Consider the following 21,537-nt stretch of genomic DNA (forward strand, 5'->3'; position numbering starts at 1 on the left):
TTTAAATATCTTTCGTGTTCTAACGGATATGTGATATGATTTATGATTTATCATGTGCATGTACTTAGAAGACCAGTCAAACTCTATGCAATCGCGGTAAAGGGCACTAATTAAGTATGGTGCCATATAGACTGCGGTCAGCACTGAATAATGTGGTTGTGTGTACATGTATGTCTCTTAGAAAAAAAGAAGATAGCTTTTACCATTTTTTTTCATTACATTATGCATCTCAGTTCACATTTCTCTCTCTACTTTATTATTTCCCTTATATTTTTAAATGGAGTCACTCCTACATGCCTAAAATATATATACATGAAATATATCTGTTATTTATGGTGAGCGAGTTGTCTTGTAGATGGAACTGAGCATTGATCGCATAAACATGTTTAAATAGGGTGCATTTTGTTTACTCCCTATATAAGAAAGGTACTCTAGTTAGCTATAGGGCCTCTTATATAGTTTCATAACTATACAAAAATATTGATTTGTAAATTACGTGACTCTGCTAACATCCTTTTGAAGTATGATTTCAGAATTGATACACTATACCTTTTTTTTAGATATGATAGACTATAGCTGTTCCATCTTCTTTTGGTGTATAAAAAAATAACATTAATTACTAGCTAGATTTAGATTGTAATTAATTAACTTTGTGGGAAGATGTTGAATCTTAGTAAGAGATTTCAAGTTGGAGTTCCTGAATGCAAATGCATGTGTTAAAAAAAATTAGAGAAATTTGCTATCTACTCTACTCAACTTGACTCAGATCAAACGGAGGACAATATAAATTCCATTCCGTTTTTAGACAAAACTTTTCAATATTAATATAGATGAGTACTGTTGTGTATCCTAAGCTAAGTGAATCTATCATCACTAGTCAGGATCACAGTAATACTTAAAATAAATGTAAGTTAATTCCTCTTCAACAGTAATCTAACGTGCATACATCATATATCATATATATAATATGAAACTGAAACATTGATTATTGGAAAGCCAGACTTTAAATTTGATTTAAAATTTTCCTTTGTTTCGCTTCATGTGTTACTTTTTTTTCTTTTTTCTTTTTTTTCATGTCACTCTAGCTAGGTCGATAAGACTGATAGGCCCTATATATTAATTAGTTGAAACTTTTAGAAACGGGTTTTGTCAAAACAGCGAAAAGTCATGGTCCAGAGTTCTTTCTTATTCGAAGAAAGCATTTAATAACGTCATCCTGTGTAATAGGATCGGTGGAAGTACATGAATAAAGCATCAATTTGTTTATGAAGTTTTGTCTTTTCTCCTAGATAATTCTTAAAATAATGAAATGACATAAATGGTTCTTTTTTTTTTACAGAAACATAAATGCTTCTTAAGATACTAAAAATTTGTCAATTTAGTCTCTATGTTGTGAGACTGATTAATATGAAACAAATTCAATACTTGAAAGATTATATAGCATGATTTTTTTTTAATGTTGTGACACTAATATGAAAAAAAAAAATCTAATACTTTAAAGATTATATAGCATGATTTCTTTTTTTGACATCATATATAGCTTGATTTATACTACTTTAAGAATTACTTATATAATTGTATTACTTTAAGAACTAGTAGAGAGAAGTTAATATTTTAGTGACCAAATTAATGCTTTATTCTTATTTTTTCTTTATTTTTTTATTACATCACTTATTATGTCTAATTCATCCGAAAATGGATTTATCCCTAAAAATCAATCTTAAGATCTAGCATTAATTAAAGTCTAATTTAGATATCAAATCACATTTCCTTTATTAAATACTATATCATTTCTCAACAACCATAAATTAAGACCAAACAATCCATGCTAAATTAAGAAACAAAATTTCCTCCATTTATTTCCTACCGTCTGCTGACCGCCAAATTGGAAAAAAAAACAACAACAAAGTATCCCTAAAGATAAAGGCAACACAAAAAAGAAACCAATTCACGCAAAACCCTTAACCCAATTCGTCTAATATGATTTTCAAAGAATTAAAAACATAAGAAAATAAATATGATGCTGCCAATCATGAGATTGTTTTTTCCCCATTAGAATTAGAATAGTCGACGATACCCTGTTGGATTATCTTTTAATTATAGTTATTCAATAATAATAATTTTCGTCTTTGCAGATAAAAAAGAAAAATAATAATTGATAATACTTTGTAAAGATAAATGAACATTCCATTATTATTATTTATATACATATATGTTTAATATAATCTTATTTATTAAAAAGTAATGGAAAATTATATTAAACATAAATTTTCTTACTGAAAAATAATATAATTATTGCCCAAATAACATCTCCTTTTCAAATGGCATTGTCTAAACACTTGCAACGGGAACATTTACCGTAGTTACAAAAAAAATAAATAAAAAAAATACAACAGCAACATTGGCCATCATTTCTAGAAACACACGTTATAAGTACTCCAAATAAGGTAAATGCCTCACGTATTTTATTTTTATGTTTTTGTTTCCACCCAGAAAAAAAAGGAAATATCAACTATATACGTATATTATGATTCGATTTTGTGGCTCATATTAATCCGGTAATCCCACTAGATCCAAATTTACATGCCTATAGTAATTATACAGAACGTTAACAATAAAGAGTCAGATTTGGTCCAAACATAAAACAACTAAAATTTACGTTTTAGGTCATCAGAAAAAAAAAGTTATTTTTTATTAATATTTATAAAATAAAGAAAATCTCATACATTAATAAAAAAAATCACATGTTTTAATATAAAAAATTCAACATATTTAAAGTAAAAAAATTTCTTTTAGGCCTTATTTATTATTGAGTCAGACCTATAAAGACCAAAAACTTTTGACTTAATGCATGTTTGGTTGTGATTAATTTAGAAAAATAATTACTTGTTTCTAAAAACATATTTTAAAAAATTAACAAATTGATAAATATAAGTTGAATCAAACATTTCATGCATCTATACTATGAAACCGGAGAGGTTAGAGATTCAAATTCAAAATTTAGTAGATAATTAATTCATATATAATGTTCAGTAATATTTACTATTTGGGGAAATTCCGAGCCAGTACCTTCAAATCAAAGCAATATATATAATTATATCATATGTACCAATTTAAATATCAATATTTGGAGAAAAAGCATAGAAAAGTTACCCCCTCCCCCGGGGCATGATATATGTACATTTATCTTCCAACATTTGGTTTCCATCAATATCACAAATTAACGAAAGACAGCTTTGCATGGCTTAAAGTATTGTTGTTAATTGCCACACCTTTAACCTTTAACATTATTGTCAAAACTAACAGCAATTATGAAAATTTTCATGAATTAAATATTACATTCAAATATCATTTTGAATTTCTACCATGGGGTTGTCAGTAGTTCTGGTCAAATGTAGTTGGCATGCATCCTAACGACAAGTTTGATTAAATCTCAGTTCCACCCAATATATGTCATGCTATGTTATTTGCTTAAATTATTTAGACATTAATGGACCAAAGTCCTCTTACGGTCTTCAATGCTAGAATTTTTATTTAGAATAGAATGCAATGTGTTACGGCATGTATGTAAGCTGATAATTTATTATTACATATTTTACGATATTATTTTTGTCATGTCATGATCAAAGAAATCGTCATAAATTAGTTTCACTTTTAAAAAAAAAATGGAATAGAAGTTTGTTTAAATCATCATCACATCTACATGCAAAAAAGAAGGGACATATATGAATATAAATACTACATATACATACCTAGCGAATACCTCTCAAATTTCTGACGATTTTCACACGATACCTGGTTTTCAACTTCAAGATTAAGTGCGAAAAACAAAGAAAAGATCAAACGGAGATAGATTATTTAGGTTTACATTATCACATCCATGCAAGTTTCCAAACCTACAAATGTGTAGTATATAGACCTCCTCCCTTTTTCGACTTGCTTGTTCAAGAGATCAACTTAGTACTTGTTATTATAAGATAATATGTTGACAGTGTATATGTAATTGATTGTAGTTGTAATATTTTAGATGAATTTTAGTTGACTATGTAGATATTCTGGTAAGCCATGGTCATTATTTGTTAGGGTTGGTTGACACTTGAAATAATTTGACTCTGGATATATATATAAAATCATTTTTTTTCTACAGTTTCAAACTTTGGCCACTATAGCTGATTCCATTCTTGATGTATAATTGAACCAAATATGTGTATAATTATGATATATTAATTAACAAATAAAATTAGGTTGGCCTTAATACTTTAGCTTGCAACATATCTTATGATTTTATCACTTGTCAAATATTAAATCAAGAAAATAAGTGTATGTATCTGAACCATTTGCAGCGACTATTAATGAAAGAAGGCATGGATTTCTTTAACTCCATCATGAGTCATGATTCATAAGAAAAACTCAAAAGAATAGGGGTTTTCTTCTTATTAACACGCGTGCACATGCAAATTCACTATAGCCATCAGTAATTTAATGTGAATGGTTAATTAGTTTAAAGACTAGATAAACCATGTTACTTACGTACATATGGCGGCTCAACAAATTGAAAGCCGCCAGATAGGGCAAAACAAAAACTTCTAAGGCTAATCCATGAATAATAATAAATTAATATTAAGAAAAAAGTTAGCTAAAGTATTTAAGTTTAAGTGTGAATAGTTTTGCTCTGTAAAGTGAAAGGGAATATCCCGAAGCCAGAACAAACGGGAGAGAACAATCCTACTACATAAAACCAAAGACATAAAAACTTGACTTGTGAGTTAGCGCATGAAATTATATAATGATAATTAAGCCGCGAAATAGTAATAAATTAGTTTGGTCAGTGATTGAAGCCCTGACAAGTGACAACAGCCAAACGACAGCTTCTCTCATGGTCCTTTATTTTATTAGAAAAAATATTTTTTTAATCCATGTGCTTTCAATCGTGATCAAGATGTCTATATTTTCATATCAATGAATTTGATTTTCAAAATTTAAAAAACATACAATTTAATTCATCTTCTATAAAATTCATCATGTTTTCTTAAAGTTTGAAAAGACTAATTTCATTGTTTTTAAAAGTTTAAAGGACATATTTATCGACATAAAAATATAAGAACTTGAAAAGTATAAGACTAAAAATACATTTTTTTTTCTATTATTTATTGGTTTGATTGAGGGGTTTTACATGCAGTTATTAGTAGTGTGTGAGAAATGATTTAATTATCTTTATCATTTTCTTATTTGAGATTTGATACGCTCATTTATGTAAATTTGAATCCGACTCGATAATATATAAAGGAAACATTTCTGGTGTCGTTTTTAATTCATTTGTCTACATAATATATATTATATAAGCTGATGTCAAGGCTACAAGTTAGGCTAGAGTTTAAGAGAGTCTTTGACCAATTTACAATTCAATATTACCTAACGTAATATGGAAGATATTTACCAAGTATAAAAGGTTTTCATTAATTACATATATTCTATCACACTCCCGCAAATAAAACAGGAGGTTCTTGTATGCTAAAATTGTCCCTAAAATCTTGAAATAACACTAAAGGAAGTCCTTTTGTGAAAAAATCTGCAATTTGATAGCGCGAGGGGACATATATAGGACACATACTTGCCCACGAACAACTTTCTCGCTAACAAAGTGAATATCCATCTTGATGTGTGTAGTGCGTTGATGTTGAACTGCATTTCTAGAAAGGTATATTGCACTAACATTATCACAGTAAACCAGTGTAGCCTTATGGATAGGACAATGTAACTCGAGAAAAAGATTGTGTAACCAAGATGACTTAGAAACCACATTAACAGCGCCTCGGTATTCTGCTTCAGCACTAGAGCGAGAAAATGTGGCTTGACATTTGGAAGACCATGAGAGCAAATTATCTCCAAGAAACACACAATAACCGGAAGTGGATCTCCCAGTGTCTGCACATCCACCCCATTCTGCATATGTATAAGAAATCCAAGAGTTTATTGAAGAAGGATAAAGATGCAGGACATGATGTAGTGCACCCTGAATGTAGCGCAGGATGCGCCTTAGAGCTTACATATGTTCATCCATCAGATTTTGCATAAATAAACAGATCTGTTGTACCACATAAGTGATATTAGGTCTTGTGAAAGTGAGATATTGTAAAGCTCCTACAAGGTTGTAGTAGTGAGACGGATCCTCATACGGAGTGCTAGACGTAACACAAAGTTTTGGTTTAGTATCAACCAGAGTAGGACAAGGCTTAAAGGAGAACATGCCAGTACGTTCAATAATTTCTTCTGTGCACTTTTTCTGAGATAAAAATAGCCCCCCTACATAACGAGTAACAGTTATACCCAAGAACACAGTGGACCCAATTCTTTCATAGCAAATTCTGAGTTGAGAAGAGTCATGATAGACTTGCAAAGAGTACTAGAAGAAGAAGCAGTTAAGATGATATCATTTACATATAGAAGAATGTAAGCCATAACAGTATTGTTCCGGTAAATGAAAAGAGAGTTGTTGGACTTGCTTTAAGAAAACCCAATAAAAGAAACATAATTAGCAAATTGTTTATATCAGGCTTTAGGAGCTTGCTGGAGCCCATATAATGATTTTCGCAGAAGACAAACATGATTAGGACGATCCAGATCCTTGAAACCTAAGGGTTGATGCATATACATTGTTTCTTTTAATTCATCGTGCAAAAATGCATTTTTAACATCCAGTTGATGAATGGGCCATGCCTTAGAAAGAGCAAGACTGAGCATCGTGCGAATGGTCACCGGTTTGACTACCAGGGTAAAATTTTCTCCACAATCCATGCCAACATGTTGACCTACACCATCACCTACAAGACAGGCTTTATGCCTCTAAAAGAACCGTCAAATTTTTCTTTATGCATGAAAATCCACATAGATCGAATAACATTAACATCAGGTGGACAGGGCACCAAATCATACGTCTTATTTTTAATAAGACCATTATATTAATCATCCATAGCCATTTACCAATTCAGGTCTTTGAGTGCAGACACGGGGTTATGAGGTAAAGGTGATTTTGTGACATGAGTTAGAAGGCCATGGTGGTATTTTTTATTTGGCACAAAAATACCATGTTGGCTTCTTGTAACAGGTTTGTTGTTTGAACTCAAAGTGGGCTGAAAAATGAAAGGGAGGGAAAAATGTTGTGTTTGGTCTGTGTTGGGGCCAAGAGATGAGTGGTCCACTGTGGAAAAAGAAGAAGCGGGGCTTAAGGTGATGACTAAGTTGGTTGTGGAGAAGTTTAAGTTGATTGGGTCAGCTGAGGAGATGAGAGAGCTGATTGTGCCGACTGAGGTGATGGTTGACTTGTCTGGGCCGACACATTTGTTTGAGGAGTGGCTTGATTAAGAAAATGATGGACCATGTGAGGTGTAAGTCCATCATTTAGGATATCATAAGTGGAGGAAGTTAGAGTATGAAACTTTAAGAATGAGAATTGATTTTCATTAAAGAATACGTGATGACTAATGATGATTTTATTTCAGGATAAATCATAGCATTTGTAGCCTCAATGGTTTGCTTTGTTGGGTAACCTAGAAAGACACAAGGTGTAGAATGAGGTTGGAGCTTATTTATTGTAGTGAAAGGAAAAAAAGGATAATATAAGCAACCGAAAACTCGTAAGTGAGAGTATGATGGGTCTTTTTGGTATAGAAATTTCAAAGGAGATTGATAGGCGAGAGTTTTACTTGATATTATGTTAAGGAGATATGTTGCCATTTGTAATGCATGGTGCCAGAATGAAGGAGGTAGCAAAGCATGAGCTGACAATGTGCGAATAATGTTTTTGATAGAACAGATTTTTCTTGCGGCTTTTCCATTTTGAGATGAAGTATAAGGGCATGAAAAATGAAAAGAAATTTCATTAGCTTCATAAAGACTCAAAAAATGGCCACTGTCATATTCTCTACCATTGTTTCATTGGATATTTTTTAACTCATTTGAATTGAGTTTTGATATAGGCTCTAAAGGTAATAAAAGTGGAATAGACTTTAGATTTTTTGGAAATAGGAAAAGTCCATAAATTTTTTGAATAATCATCCAAATAGAATACATAATTTTTGTGACCTACAAAACTCAAAATGGGAGATGTCCATAAATCACTATGCAAGATATCAAATGGCATATAAGTAGAGTTGTGAAAATCAACAAATGGCAATTTAACATGTTTACCAAGAGAACAAGAATGACAAATATGAGAGTTTCTAGTTTTATTATATTCAATCAAATTATTTCGCCTAAGGGAGTCTAAAATAGGATCTCCCAGGTGACCTAAACGGTCATGCCATAGAGAAGAAGACAAAGCTGCAAAAGTTGAAGTTGAGTTGGCTTGATTTGTGGTGGTGGTAATGGGATAAAACTCACCCCCGACTATTACATCTCAATAGTGTCATCCTTGTCTGAAATTCCTTCAATAGAAACTTGGTTATCAGTAGTAAATTTGCGAACTCAAGTTAAGTTTTCAATCAAGTTGGGGGCATGAAAAGCATTTTTTAACACTAATGGAGGGTGTGGAGGTGATAAATTAGCACTATCAAAACCACGAATAGGAATAGATTGGCCATTTTCGACAATTATACCATTATTTTTGCTCAAATTAAAATAGGATGGGAGATTACCTTGCGAGGAAGTCATATGAGATGTTGCTCCAGTGTCCATATACCACGACAGGTTTGGTTGAGCAAGATTTAGAGTATGACAAGCTACTTCGATATTTGTCGGGTTGGGTGTGGTAGCATTAAATGTTTCCTGCTGTGGCCTGGATCCAAGGAGACTAGGTTGTTGTGGCCTTTGAGTTGCATTGGGCTTGGCCCAACTATATATGGGATATGGACATGGCAACACAATCCAAGGAGCACCTTGTTGCCACCACCACTGTTAAGGAGCCTGCCATTATTATTATTATTATTATGAGAGGAATTTTGGTGATTCATATCATCATCGGAATTTTGGGAATTTACAACAAGGGCAGTCGTAAAGGAAGATGAGCCAAATTCACGAGCGCCCTCTTGAATAATTGTTGACTCTTCGAGTTCCAATCTAGACTTGGCAGTTTCAAATGGCAACCAGGGATCATGTTGTTGAATGTATGTTACAAAACCGGCATAGGCATTGGTTAGCACTACAATCATGTTCAAGCCTAAACAAGTATTGGAGACTAGAGCATCAACATTCGCCAATTGATCGGCTAAAAGCTTGAGGCAATTGCAATAGGCTTTGACTGTAGGAAAATCCTCCAAATTTGTGTTTGAGAATTGATTTTTGAGGTGGACAGCCCTCGAGTGTTTGTTGTCTTGGAAAATAGCAGCAATTCTTTTCCAACACTGCTCGCTTGAGTCATCTATCACTAGTATTGAATTGAGAATGTCTTGTGATACGGTGGCATACATTCATTGTAGCACGGTTGCATCAAGTCGATGCCAAAGATTGGGATTGACTGCTTTTGCATCATTTTTCGCTTTCTTAGTCTTCTTATCCGTAGGAGGGACGATGTGATCAAACACGTTATGAACTCGTGCTTGAACTTTGAAAAGGGATGCCCAAGAAATATATTGGCTTGAATCATTGTCTAACATGACTAGTACGAGGGATTTCACGTTGGGGATTGCTAAAGTTGGGTGAAACTTGGGTTGGACAGCCATTGAGGGTGACGAAAAGGGAAGAGGGGAACAGAAGAAAGTAAAAAGAGGTGGCAAGAATGGCAGCTAGGTGGAAGAGAAGAGAGGAAACCTAGTCTTGTAGAAATATGTTGATACAAGTTGATGTCAAAGCTACAAGTTAGGCTAGAGTTTAGGAGAGTCTTTGACTAATTTATAATTCAATATTGCCTAATGTAATATGAAAAATATTTACCAAATATAAAGTATTTTCATTAATTACATATATTCTATCAATATATGAGACAATACATGGTTAATTTGATTTATTAATGTAATATCAATTTTAACATTATATATAGTTAATCGTTGAATAAAACAAACATAAAATTAAGTTAGATATATTTTAAAATAAATAGTATAATTAATAAAATATACTTTTTTAAAATAATACTACATAAGATATTGATCGGGTTATGACCACCCATAACATAATTTGAAACGCTTTCTTGATTATATTGACTCTAATTCTAAAAATTCAAATACATCAAGATCAGTCTTGAGTAGGGATGGGTTAATGGAATAGTACAAGTTATGTACGTCCCTAACAATTATTTATATTTTTTTTTATGAACGAAAGGTATATATTTTTAAGCTGCAAGAGTCAATGACTAAAATAAAATTTATTTAAAGAGTTTATTTTTATCAATAAATATTCTTCTATACCAAATCAAATTTAAGGGAACAAATACAAACTATGTTGGTAGCAATTATTTATATTAATACATAGTAAAAATATATTGATATTTGGCTTTTTATTCAATAATTTATTAATAGTGATGGATTATTTTGATATTATTGTTTAAAAATTAATATATTAATATAGATTTTAATATGTCTTTAATCCTTTAATATACTACTCTTTTTTGTTTCGATCCTCAAAAAATGTTCAATATAAGTTTTTTTTAATCCTTGTTATTTTATTTTAGTCATTATAATATATATATTATTTTTTTCCTTAGATAATTTAATTTTAATCCCTATTAAATATTTTTCAAAATGACTAATTCAAAATGAATAAAATATTATAGGGACTAAAACAAAAAATAAATATATTGGAAGAATTAATATTAAAACTAATAACAATGACAAAAAAAAAACATTTTGAAAAATGATTTTATAAGAATCAAAATGAAAAAAAAGTGTAACAAAGACCAAAAACATATTAAGCCAATTGATAGAATCTTTAAATTTGTGTAAAAAAAATTATATTATAAATATAATATACAATATGGAGACTGAGGTTTTTTTAATAATTAATAATTTTTAATTACACTCTCAATAAATTAATGTTCCATTAATCAAATTATTAATTAAAAATTTAATACTATAATGTGATGTCAGTGATTTAGCATTTAACCTTTTTATTATATATCATTATCAACTAAATTGACAAGTGTAATAAACTAAGAGTATGATGATTTTAGAAAGAAAGAAAAACCAACAGAAGGACGTACTTAATTTAAACTAACATCATCATTAACTTCAAGGACAAAAATAACAAATAAGTTATTGGTTTAATTAATACGAGATTCGAACTTTCACTAAGATTTTTAATTTAAGTCTTTAAATGTAAAAAATATAATTGAAAGAAAAAACATCATTAAAAGTTATCAGTCAATCCGATTATTTGAGAAAAATTAATCATTAATAAAATTAAAAAAATATTTCACACCAATATCATATAATTAAAAAAAATAGGATCAAAATTATATTTTACTCAGCTTTTGTCATATTTAATCAAATCCGTACCTTTATTGAATTTGGGATGACTACGTATTTTTCGTCTGATTATGACACTAAGTAGCTATAGCTGGATGTAAAATTCTTCAATTTTGGGCATGCCTTTAGACCTGACAAACTTGTTTCATTGGCCAATTCCATTTCTTAAATTGTTTTAGAATGACTGCAAGAAATTTCTGTGCCGTGTCGAAGAACAAGACACCGACCTTGCCCCACATATTTTAGTTTTTGACAAAAACCTTCGCCCACTCTTATTTATTTCCGTGTGAAACGTACCAATTCCAAATATTAAAATCAACAAATGCGATGTCTTACGACTGTGATTCATAATGACTAAAAATGTATAATATGAACATCTTAACTGATGAACATTTTTTAATATCGTCGATGGCGAAAGGTGAAGAATAGTAGAGATAGAAATATACAAGTAAGATTTTTTGTACCTATGTCAACATTTAATTGTTTTTATACGTGCAGAATTCTAATTGGTAAGTCATTGGCATGAAATTGGATGCGTTTTGAGTTCAGAGAACCAAGGTGTAATACTGTAACTTATTTTATTTGGCTGTTTAGCAAATTCAATTCAATCCGATTGGTAAGTTATATGAATGCTTTTGTTTTTGTTTTTATATTGTTTTAATTGAAATTTTTAAAATATTGAATTTATCATGATTTTTTGAAGGATTAATTTTTCATTATGTTAATAGGAAAATTTGTTTCGAGATTCTTTTAGTTTCAAATTGTGTTGGACTCGAACTCTCGAAGGATATATTAAGGGGAAAAAAATTAAAATACACTTTCAGTTATTTATGTTTTTTATTATATTTGATTTTGTCTTTTATATTTTTAAAATACGTTAAAATGATCTATCTAAAGCAATGAATATTATTTTTATTTTGGAACACAATTTTGATTTTTTTTTTTTACTAATTTGAGACGTAAAATTTGTCTCATAAGATTCACTAATACGAACGCTATAAAATAAACTCATGTTTAAACAAAATAAAAATATAAACAAGAAAAAATGATGTGAAAAGTAAATTCAGCAAACAAATGAAAAAAGAATATGATATTAGGTTTTTTAATTTTTTTCTTACTTGTTGGATTTACTTTTCACACTGTCTTTTTTTATCATATTTTTAACTTCTTTTTGTTTGAATATTATTTGGGATTTTATAATTTTCATGTTAGTGGATCAAACGGACAAGTTTTACTTCAGGACTCGGTAAAAAAAAAATTAAAATTATGTCTAAAAATAAAAAAAACAATCATTATTTTAGAAGGATAATTTTAATTCACTTTAAAAACACAAAGGATTAAATTAGAAGTTTTAAAAGATAATAATAGAAAAACATAAAAGACTAAAAATATATTTTAGTCAAAAAAGAATTAACTATTTTGTACATAAATCAACTAATGTAAAATTATTTTAACTTAATAAGTAGTCTTGAGTTCAAATTCTAAATAATTGTATTAAATAACTTTTCCCGTTTATAATAATTCTATCTAACGAAGAAGATTATCTCGGATACTTGTTATTGTTCATTTAAAAAAAAGGTTAGAATTTAGTGAGAAACTTTATTTGTATCATATTTTTCTCTTTACACCTCCTTGTTCTTTTTTTTTTTCTCTTCCCACTTACCATTTTTGCCCCAATTTGGGCTATAGCCTTGAAGGTGGGCCTTGTAACAAATGAACTGGGTCAGGCCCAAACCTGTGTGAACGAAAAACCCTAGATTGAAAAACACGAGAGGTTGATGCAATACTGCAAAGCACTGCACTGAATTGGATTGGGTTTGCAGCAGAAGCAGCGAAGGATATGGCGATTCTTCCTTCTCTTGCAGTTCCTTCAACTCCCATTTCTCGGGTATGTTTTTATTCTATTCCTTCTTTTCAACTAAAACATCGTCTCATGAGTAAATTACGTTAAATTATGTCTGAAATATCAATCATTATTCAAATTCAGCCTTTTTATTTTTGTTTTTGGCTAAATTCCATATAAATGATCCAGTAGGTTGTAATGAAGTCACTCTTAACTCATTGTATTATGATTATTTGTCCTTTGTATTGAACAAAAAATGTGTAATTATGCAGAAAAGCAAATGGGCAGTGTGCGTTTTAGAACTGATTAGCCATTATTTTAGAAATCAGGACAAAGACTTGAAGATAGAAATTCATTTAGAAAGATACCCAAGTTTTGCTTTGGGCAAAAAAAATGGTTTCAGAGGAAGAATATAGACATTAAACTATAAAAAGGGTTCAGAAGGGAATGAAATAGTGAAATGCCTCTTAAATTGAGAAACTGTTGAGATATTTGGATTAAGCTGAATAATGTGTCCTGCTCTGATATGGGTGAATAAACTTAACTGAAACATGTTGGAAGGACTGTGTTGACACACTAACAACTGTTAGTGTGAAGATTTTTACATTATCCGCTAAGTATAATACTCAAATAACGACTTTTAAAGTAAGAGTAAAATGTGTTTTAGGTCCCTCAATTTTTGGGCCAAAATAAGTTTTGGTTCCGTACATCAAAAACAATGGTTTTGATCTTCGTATTCTTGAAAATTCGTGAATTTCCTCCCTCTTTATGGAGCTTACTATATTAGGGAGATGGAAATTCACCAATTTTAAAGACCAAAATCGTCCTTTTTAAAGTAAAGGTACTAAGATTATTATTTTTTACCGAAATTTGAGGGACCTAAAACCCAATTTCTAGTCTTCAAGTAATTATGATAGCATAAAAGCCAATGATATGGCAATTCAGGATTTATTGACAGTAAAAACCATTCACATTGTCATTGTATTCTATTCTAATTAAATTCATTTTACAAATATTATTTTATAACTTTACATGCTTGTGCCATCTTTGTCACGAGTTGCTATCCATTTTGTATGTGCGAAGGATTCCACTTAAGTTGCAGTCCAAAAATTTATGAATTTTGATGTAACATAACTTGATGGAATTTTTAGAAATTTGCAGACTGACATCATTTCAATGCTCATTTTCCTTTCTTTTGTGGAGGTAAAGCTGTTTCAATGCCAACCCTGTCAATTCCATAGATGCACAGAACTATATCTTCCTCATCAAACATATTATACTCGAACTACATCAATTAAAGTATCAATGGCAGACCAAAATGAGCCGAGTGAGGTTAATATGCAGATTGGGATCATGAGGGAGAAACTTAAAGAAACACTGCCAGTCTCAGTTCAAGAATTTCCTTGGAAAAAAGCTGAGCATATACTCCTAGACAGACTACTTAATCTTGCACAAGAGACAGTGAAGTGGTCTCTTGTTCTGTTTTTCATCTTTAGCTCTGTATCTGACGTTGTATATACATTCTCCATAAACCGTGAACTGGTAATTCCCGTTGGCCTCTTTGTTGGCTGTCTTGCGGCTGATTTCTTGAAGGAGATATCACAAGAATTGTTTCATAAATCTGAGGTATAATTTGAATTTGTTGTGTATTTCATCAACAGTTCCATTCTCAGTTGATTTGTTCCTATGTTTATTATAGTCTATTAATGAACTTGCTTTTGCTGTGTCCACAGGAAAAGGATTTGAAACGGCATCTTCTGGGCATGTATTGCCTTTTTGTGTTTGTCAAATTTATGTCCACATGGTTTGCAGCACTACCTCAAGTGTTTCTTTTGCATGTCGCAAACGGGGGACTGATGCAGGTTTTGTGGCATTTGCGAATTTTTATGGAAGATGGAAAGAACAAACAAGAAACTAGTAGCTCCTCTAGTTTGGAGGCTTCATGATAGATGGATGGATAAGTTAAGTTTTCCAGCACATCTTTATGAGCAGATTGGGTTGAATTCTCTGTTAATATGTGACCAACATGATCTGCTAATCTTTCTGCCAGTTTCTGCTATGCTTCTTCAATATCATCTAGCAGCAATTAACCACTCGCAATCATCTTGCACATGTTAAAGTGGTTACTTTTTTATGATTATTTAAGTGGATGATGCAACATAGGGGAGGAGCAAGTTATAAGCATCATGTAACAAATAGTAGATGAACAACGACTAATTCTGTTAATGTCTATGGGCATTACCATTTCAATATAAAGAAAGATAATGCTTTTTGTTTTCGTTTGACTTAAATTGTAATTCATGCAAATTAATATCTCGTTCAGAAAAAAATGGATCCAGAAAATAGGCACAAATTTTACTTGAGAATATAATTCATATAATTAAAAAAGATTAAATATCTTTTTCGTCCTGTATTTTTTTTTTAATCCTTGTAAAATGTATTTCTTTTGTTTTTTGTTATTAAAGTGTTTTGAACCGTAAACAAAATGCTTTGAACAATTAAAAAAATGTTATCTAAAGTGTTTCATTGACGAACAACAAAATAAACATTTCGTAAGGATGAAGATGAAAAAACACTAAATTGCATGAAGTAAAAAATATTAAAGTTTAAAAAAATAGATCAAGAAAACAGGCACAATTTTTTTATTCTATTTTATTTTCATTTTATTTTTTTTCTTCTCCCTTTCTCTTTTTCCAAATTTATTACTTTCTCTCTACTTTTTTTCTTTTCTTTCTCTCTTTCCTTCACCCCAATCCACCTAAAAATGAAATTGAAGTCCATTTATTTTACCAAAAAAACTCTTTAACAAAGGTGGGAATATTTCATTGAATGAGTTATATGATAATAGTGGATGATATAAGATTAAAGAGTAAATGCATTAAACAGAAAGTTAACTTTATTCTGTTTTTTGTTATCATGTTTTAATTAGGGTTATGCAGTATTTGGATACATTGGAATCTAAATACGTAGAAACCATCATATATACATTTTGGACATCTCTGGTACCTTATTAACATTTAATCTTTTTTGCCGATAAAAAAAAACCAGAAAGTTAACACTTTATTTTTTTTTCGGTAAGAAATATGTAAATATATAGTATCAGAGCACAAGAATTGCCATAAATATAAGTAATAACAAATAGCTATCACAGCACCCCTTCATAGATGCCCTATCCCAACAAAACAACCTACATAGGATCTTGAATCTTAAGATATACACACAAGTTGCATGTAAGAAGATTCAAGACACAAAAGGCGTAGCGTATGCATGTAGATATAACTACAGAAAAGAAAAGAGTTGCAATCCTGCATCCACACCGTGCACCAGTACCCTTGGAAGACTACGAATACACAAATCAAATTTGATAAATGATAACCCCACATCCCTCCACAAAAGCTTACGAAAATCTCTCCACATTATATCATTAACTTGAAACAAATCCCCTTCTACCATAAAGCTGAAAACTCCACACCTCTGTCGCAGCCAATATTAAACACGAGACAAGTAGTTGAAGATGACCATCCACAATACATGCAGCAGTATTTGATTGCCAATGAGAGAAAGAGTACTTGGTTTCCTCTAGCAATTTATCTCCAACAAAGCTAAAGTCATTAAACACGCAATCATTCCTATGACACCATATACTCCAAACTATGACACACCAGATAAATCTTCCAGATTTCTCTTGTATTTTTGGACCCATATCCAAGGCAATGCTTCCAGAAGTGAGTTTCCACAGAGGATGGAAAAACTGTACAGATACCAAATAGACAATACCATTGCCACCAAATGCATAAATTTTTCGGGCATTCAAACAGAATATGATGGATAGATTCAACCACATAACAGCCAAAAGGACAATTATACACATCAGAGAAAGTTAACATTTAATGTAAAGATGATAAAAACTGACCTTGGTTTGAAATTTGAACATATATAGAAAAGACTTGTAAAAGTTTTAACAAGGAGAAAAGATCAAGAAAAATCATAAACAAAATCATTAAAAAAGGATTCAGAGATCAATATAACTTAAGATGCAATATTACAACGTTGTTTGATTTATGTAAATGACCTCATTTACTGCAAAATTACTTGGATGGCATTGTTATCCTTACATGTCTATTCACATTTAATTGAAAATCATTTGAAAAACTATTTACAACTAAAAAAATTTAATGAACAATATATCAAGAGACTTTCATCTCCATCTATAATGGATCAATTGTTCATGCACCGGCACCTTTAGTGCACGTCATGATATTCTTATTCTTATTACAATGTACAATTCTGAGTATTCATTGCTTTACACCAAGTACGGATTTATCTGAACTCATACTCAATGTGCGTTGAATGGGCCGTGGTCTATCTTTTTGACTAATTTCATTTTCATTGCCTGAGTGAAAAGAAAACATTACTGAGTTATTAACATTATCTGGAAAGGGAAATCACTAGGATTGTATGAAAGAAAAGCAAACCTGTCTCCATATCTTCTGATGAAGATGGACCACTATCCTTGTCCTCGTGAAGACTGACACATTCGGGTTGGCTTGTGGTATGTGGCATTAAACTGGACTGGTTGTAGGCTGAACGCAAATGTTCATAAATTTCTTCCATCCTTCCACTGTGCCCATCTCTCCGATCCAAGTCAATAAGAATCTAAAGCAAGCTTAATTAGTTTTAAAGGGTTGAATGAAAGAAAAGGGGTGTGGATAGGGGCAGAGAGAAAGGGAGTTTTACCTGTGCTGAATTGCTCCTAAATACTGGGAGAAACCGTTGCCTACAATACTGGTGAAATAGAAGCGTACCAATCAGCAGAGGAATGGTGAATCCAGATGCAACTGATGAGCGTTTGAGTCCAAACACCCCTAGTGCGATAAGTTGAGAAAATAGCAACGAAAAAACCGTTGTGTTGTGAACAATGGGCCAGAACTGTCCCCCACTATCGTATTTTGTAATGTATACGTTGATAATCTGGAGAAAAAAATATATGTTAAACGAAGTTCTTTATGAAGGTTAATAATAAATCAAGGAATCACTAACATAGTGTTTAACTGAGAGAAATCGAGAGGATGGGAGGGATTATTTTGAAAATATTTTGTTTATTTCAAAATTTAAGAGGGTTGAGCAAGTTAACTCGTAGTTTTGAAATTCGTCCAATATTCGGGCTCCTAATTTGGCTCCCTTTAATATTGGGCGAATTTGCAACCAGTTCACTCACCTTCCCCAATAACTAATCACTCAAATCATAAAATTATTGTTAGGAAACAATCACTAATTTGTATGGCTAAGTCTATTAGATATTAACACCTAAAATAAAATATAACAAAAGAAACAAAAAACATCTCCATACACAAATTAGTTTAACTTTTATGCATAAAGGAAATAATTAAATGCAATAAACTCCATAATGAGAAAAATACAAGACAAATACATGATAGATTTACTGACCTGGTTTCGATAAACAAGGTAAGCAATGAAAAAGTAGACCAACAAGAAGGGCAACATTAGGGGTGCCAGAATAGCACAAGTGAACCCGAGGAATCCAAACAGTAAGATTCTTGGAACTTCTGTATGGTACGGAAAAGATAGGCTGCCATCCAGTGCATCTTCTTTAAGCCTGAGTATGAATCTCTGGAAAAGATTGCGTAGTAGAGGGAAAATTTGCATAACTTCAACTGCCAAACTTGCCCAGCCAGATGATAAAATGTAAGTTGTGAAGAAAGTAGCCTGCATACATCCAAGTGCATAAAAATCATTTCAACAATACAACAGGACAATACTCCATAACATATGTAATATCCAAAGAATAAGTCTAAATAAATGGTAAAAATTAAAAATTCACACTATTCTTGTAGGAATTAATATGTATCACCTGTGCTGGCACTGCCTTGGCAAGTTGGGCAGGCAGATCTGTTACGCTAGAAAAGACTGAGAGCTGACTGATAACAGAACCAGTAAATACATTAACAAAAAACACGTTCCAGATTGTGAAGTACAAGACTTTAAAACATGCACTCTTCTTCCTTGCACTGCGGGAAATAGAACCCTCCACAGCAGAAAATAATATCATCACGGGTGGAACTGCGCACAAAAATAAAACCAATATCACACTTGGCAGGTAACCAGTCACCACCTGATTCACAAATTTCCTGCAAAAAAAAAAGAGTCAATTGGTGAACTTTATAGCATTTTAAAGTTAATAAGTACCTACCTAACATTCCATATCCCATGACTGATTTCTCATTATATTAGCTTGCAATCATTTCAATTTTAACAAGAAAGCATGACATGTAAATGCAAATTTTTTGTATTACTTCTGTGAGAAATTATAAACTAAAAATAGGTAGAATAAAAGAACAACCAATGAGCAACTTGTAAGTGAATACCGACACTATCACTTCAGACAAGCAGCAGACATGATAATAACCTAAAGCTTGATAAAATATCAGATTTAAAAGCTTGGGAGTATTCCAAATAACTTTTTCTTTTCAAATACTCAGTTTATGAATAATTGGCCACTCAAGTGGTTACACATGAACCACTCTCTCGACATAATTCACTAGTTGAGTGCCTACTTGTTCCTAAACTACAATCATTTTCTTTTTGTAATTTTCACTAAAATCTTTATTGCTTATTAAAATGAAGTTGTACATTCATCAAGCAAACTAATGCACTAAGATTTGCATACAAATTATCATGCATAATTCTTTCTTTCAAAATCCTGATTCAAATAAATTGCAAAAAAAAAAGGAAAATGAGCCATTCCAAGAGTATAGAAGTCCATGACATTAGTCCCTTAATAGATGCAGCAACATCTTACTCTTTAAGTATCCCTGTCAGAAAAGGGAACATTTTCTGAAGTTTTTCTAGTTGAGTCAAGCCTTGTACAAATGTAACAGGGATAAGGAACACAAGCATGAAGGCAACCGAGGCCGCAAGTGTAGCTATCCTTCGGATCCAAAGTTGCCTATATGGTATGCAAATATTGGACCAATAAACATCATGTGGTTCAGGAGCTACATCTGTCACCCATAACATAGGATTTGATGTCTGCAGTACCTGTGCAGCCGTAAGAGCAGCATACCGACTTTTAAAGAACACAAAAGCAGAGGAACATTCCTGTATCAGAAATCCAAACATGAAGCACAAATTAGTGGACACAAAATTTGTTGACATCACACAACCTGGCATAATAAATAATGATAATAATACTATAAGCACACAGAATAACCTATAATGACACAACATAAATTTATTCCAACTATGACTGCTTCATGTGTGGCTGATACACAATAACACAAGTAGGATACATCACACATATTTGAATCTCCCAAGAAATTAAACTTGAGATAAAATCAGAACCAAAATAATAAGATTGAAAGAGGCACAAATCAATCCAACATATATACTGAACTTTCAAACACAAAAAACAAACATTTCATATATTTTTTACCATGTAGGCATGTACCACATCAATCAACCTAGTATAATTGTTCTTCTCAGAATGCTAATTTTTCCAGCTATTAAGTAGCAGCAAGAATGATTCTTTTATCTCTAGCACACCCCCACTGACAGAGGAATCATTTAGATAAGAAACATGGACAATGCAGACTCAGATTACCATGCAATCATGTTTATTTACTTACTTACGTTTGCATTTGCTCATATTGGATATTAGTTACAAATAATTGGTGCTGCAAAGACCTTACTCTAGCCCACTTGACAAAAAGGCTCCAAAACCATGTCAAGAACCAAGTCATTCACAAAGCTTAAACCATTAGGTGTCGCTTCAAGAATGATTTTTATATCACTAATGGACCTAAAAGAAGGCAACTACATCAATGATTATTTGTTCGTCCATGTCACACACTAGGAACTTTCTTATCAACATTCTCATTGAAAGGTAACATATAATACTTTTGATTTTGAGGCTTTGACAAATGTCTATAGGGAATTAGTTTCAATTAAAAATTCCCTGGTTTACATTGGGTACATGTCAAAGAATGTACCAGAGAGAATATGTTTAAGTTTACAAACATGGTATTTCAATGTCAAATCATGAAAAAGTTAGTGTTGCACGTTCTCACATGCAAAATTACCTTTTTTCCTGTATCTAAATGCAAGTCAGTGTTGCAAGTTCTCCCATGCGTACTACCCATTTCAGTAGAAATCTTCTTAAAAGAAATTGTTGGTGCTCCAGAACAGCAACATTGCATAAAACTAGGCTTACAAGTCCTTTCCATTGAAGCATCTCTAATTACCTTACACATATGTTCAGCATCATCCTGGGGGAAGAAGATT

General features: G+C 31.6%; 2 protein-coding genes and 1 pseudogene across 4 annotated transcripts in view; 1 reads left to right on the top strand and 2 right to left on the bottom strand.

Annotated features, from left to right (window-relative positions):
• Nucleotides 1–8,717: 8,717 nt before the first annotated feature.
• On the bottom strand, nt 8,718–9,656 carry LOC102663197 (uncharacterized; annotated as a pseudogene).
• A 3,493-nt stretch (nt 9,657–13,149) lies between these two features.
• Nucleotides 13,150–15,514, top strand: LOC100797104 (uncharacterized). Of its 2 annotated transcripts, none has more exons than XM_006606917.4 (3): nt 13,150–13,281; nt 14,446–14,862; nt 14,970–15,514. In XM_006606917.4, the coding sequence occupies exons 1-3, from the start codon at nt 13,234–13,236 to the stop codon at nt 15,180–15,182; spliced, it is 678 nt and encodes a 225-aa protein (XP_006606980.1). In that variant the 5' UTR covers nt 13,150–13,233; the 3' UTR covers nt 15,183–15,514. The 2 variants fall into 2 exon arrangements, with proteins under 2 accessions (XP_006606980.1, XP_003556959.1); XM_003556911.4 differs by having other exon boundaries at nt 13,153–13,281; nt 14,440–14,862.
• Nucleotides 15,515–16,335: 821 nt separating this feature from the next.
• The window catches only part of LOC100796574 (CSC1-like protein RXW8), a 10,453-nt gene continuing 5,251 nt past the window's right edge, over nt 16,336–21,537 (bottom strand). For both annotated transcript variants that reach the window (XM_014773189.3, XM_003556910.5), the window contains 7 exons: nt 21,336–21,521; nt 20,057–20,355; nt 19,109–19,385; nt 18,685–18,963; nt 17,974–18,207; nt 17,712–17,892; nt 16,336–17,629 (listed from right to left, as the gene is read on the bottom strand). In XM_014773189.3, the coding sequence (XP_014628675.1) occupies nt 17,532–17,629; nt 17,712–17,892; nt 17,974–18,207; nt 18,685–18,963; nt 19,109–19,385; nt 20,057–20,355; nt 21,336–21,521 (1,554 nt within the window). In that variant the 3' untranslated portion in view covers nt 16,336–17,531. The remainder of the gene's footprint in view (nt 17,630–17,711; nt 17,893–17,973; nt 18,208–18,684; nt 18,964–19,108; nt 19,386–20,056; nt 20,356–21,335; nt 21,522–21,537) is intronic.

The sequence above is a fragment of the Glycine max genome, chromosome 17 (genome assembly GCF_000004515.6).
Source record: "Glycine max cultivar Williams 82 chromosome 17, Glycine_max_v4.0, whole genome shotgun sequence".
NCBI lineage: Eukaryota > Viridiplantae > Streptophyta > Magnoliopsida > Fabales > Fabaceae > Glycine > Glycine max.

Coding starts and splice junctions, on each gene's coding strand:
- LOC100797104 (XM_003556911.4), top strand. CDS start 13,234: ATGGCGATTCTTCCTTCTCTTGCAGTTCCTTCAACTCCCATTTCTCGG. Junction 13,282..14,439: donor CTTCAACTCCCATTTCTCGG/GTATGTTTTTAT, acceptor TCTTTTGTGGAG/GTAAAGCTGTTTCAATGCCA. Junction 14,863..14,969: donor AATTGTTTCATAAATCTGAG/GTATAATTTGAA, acceptor CTGTGTCCACAG/GAAAAGGATTTGAAACGGCA.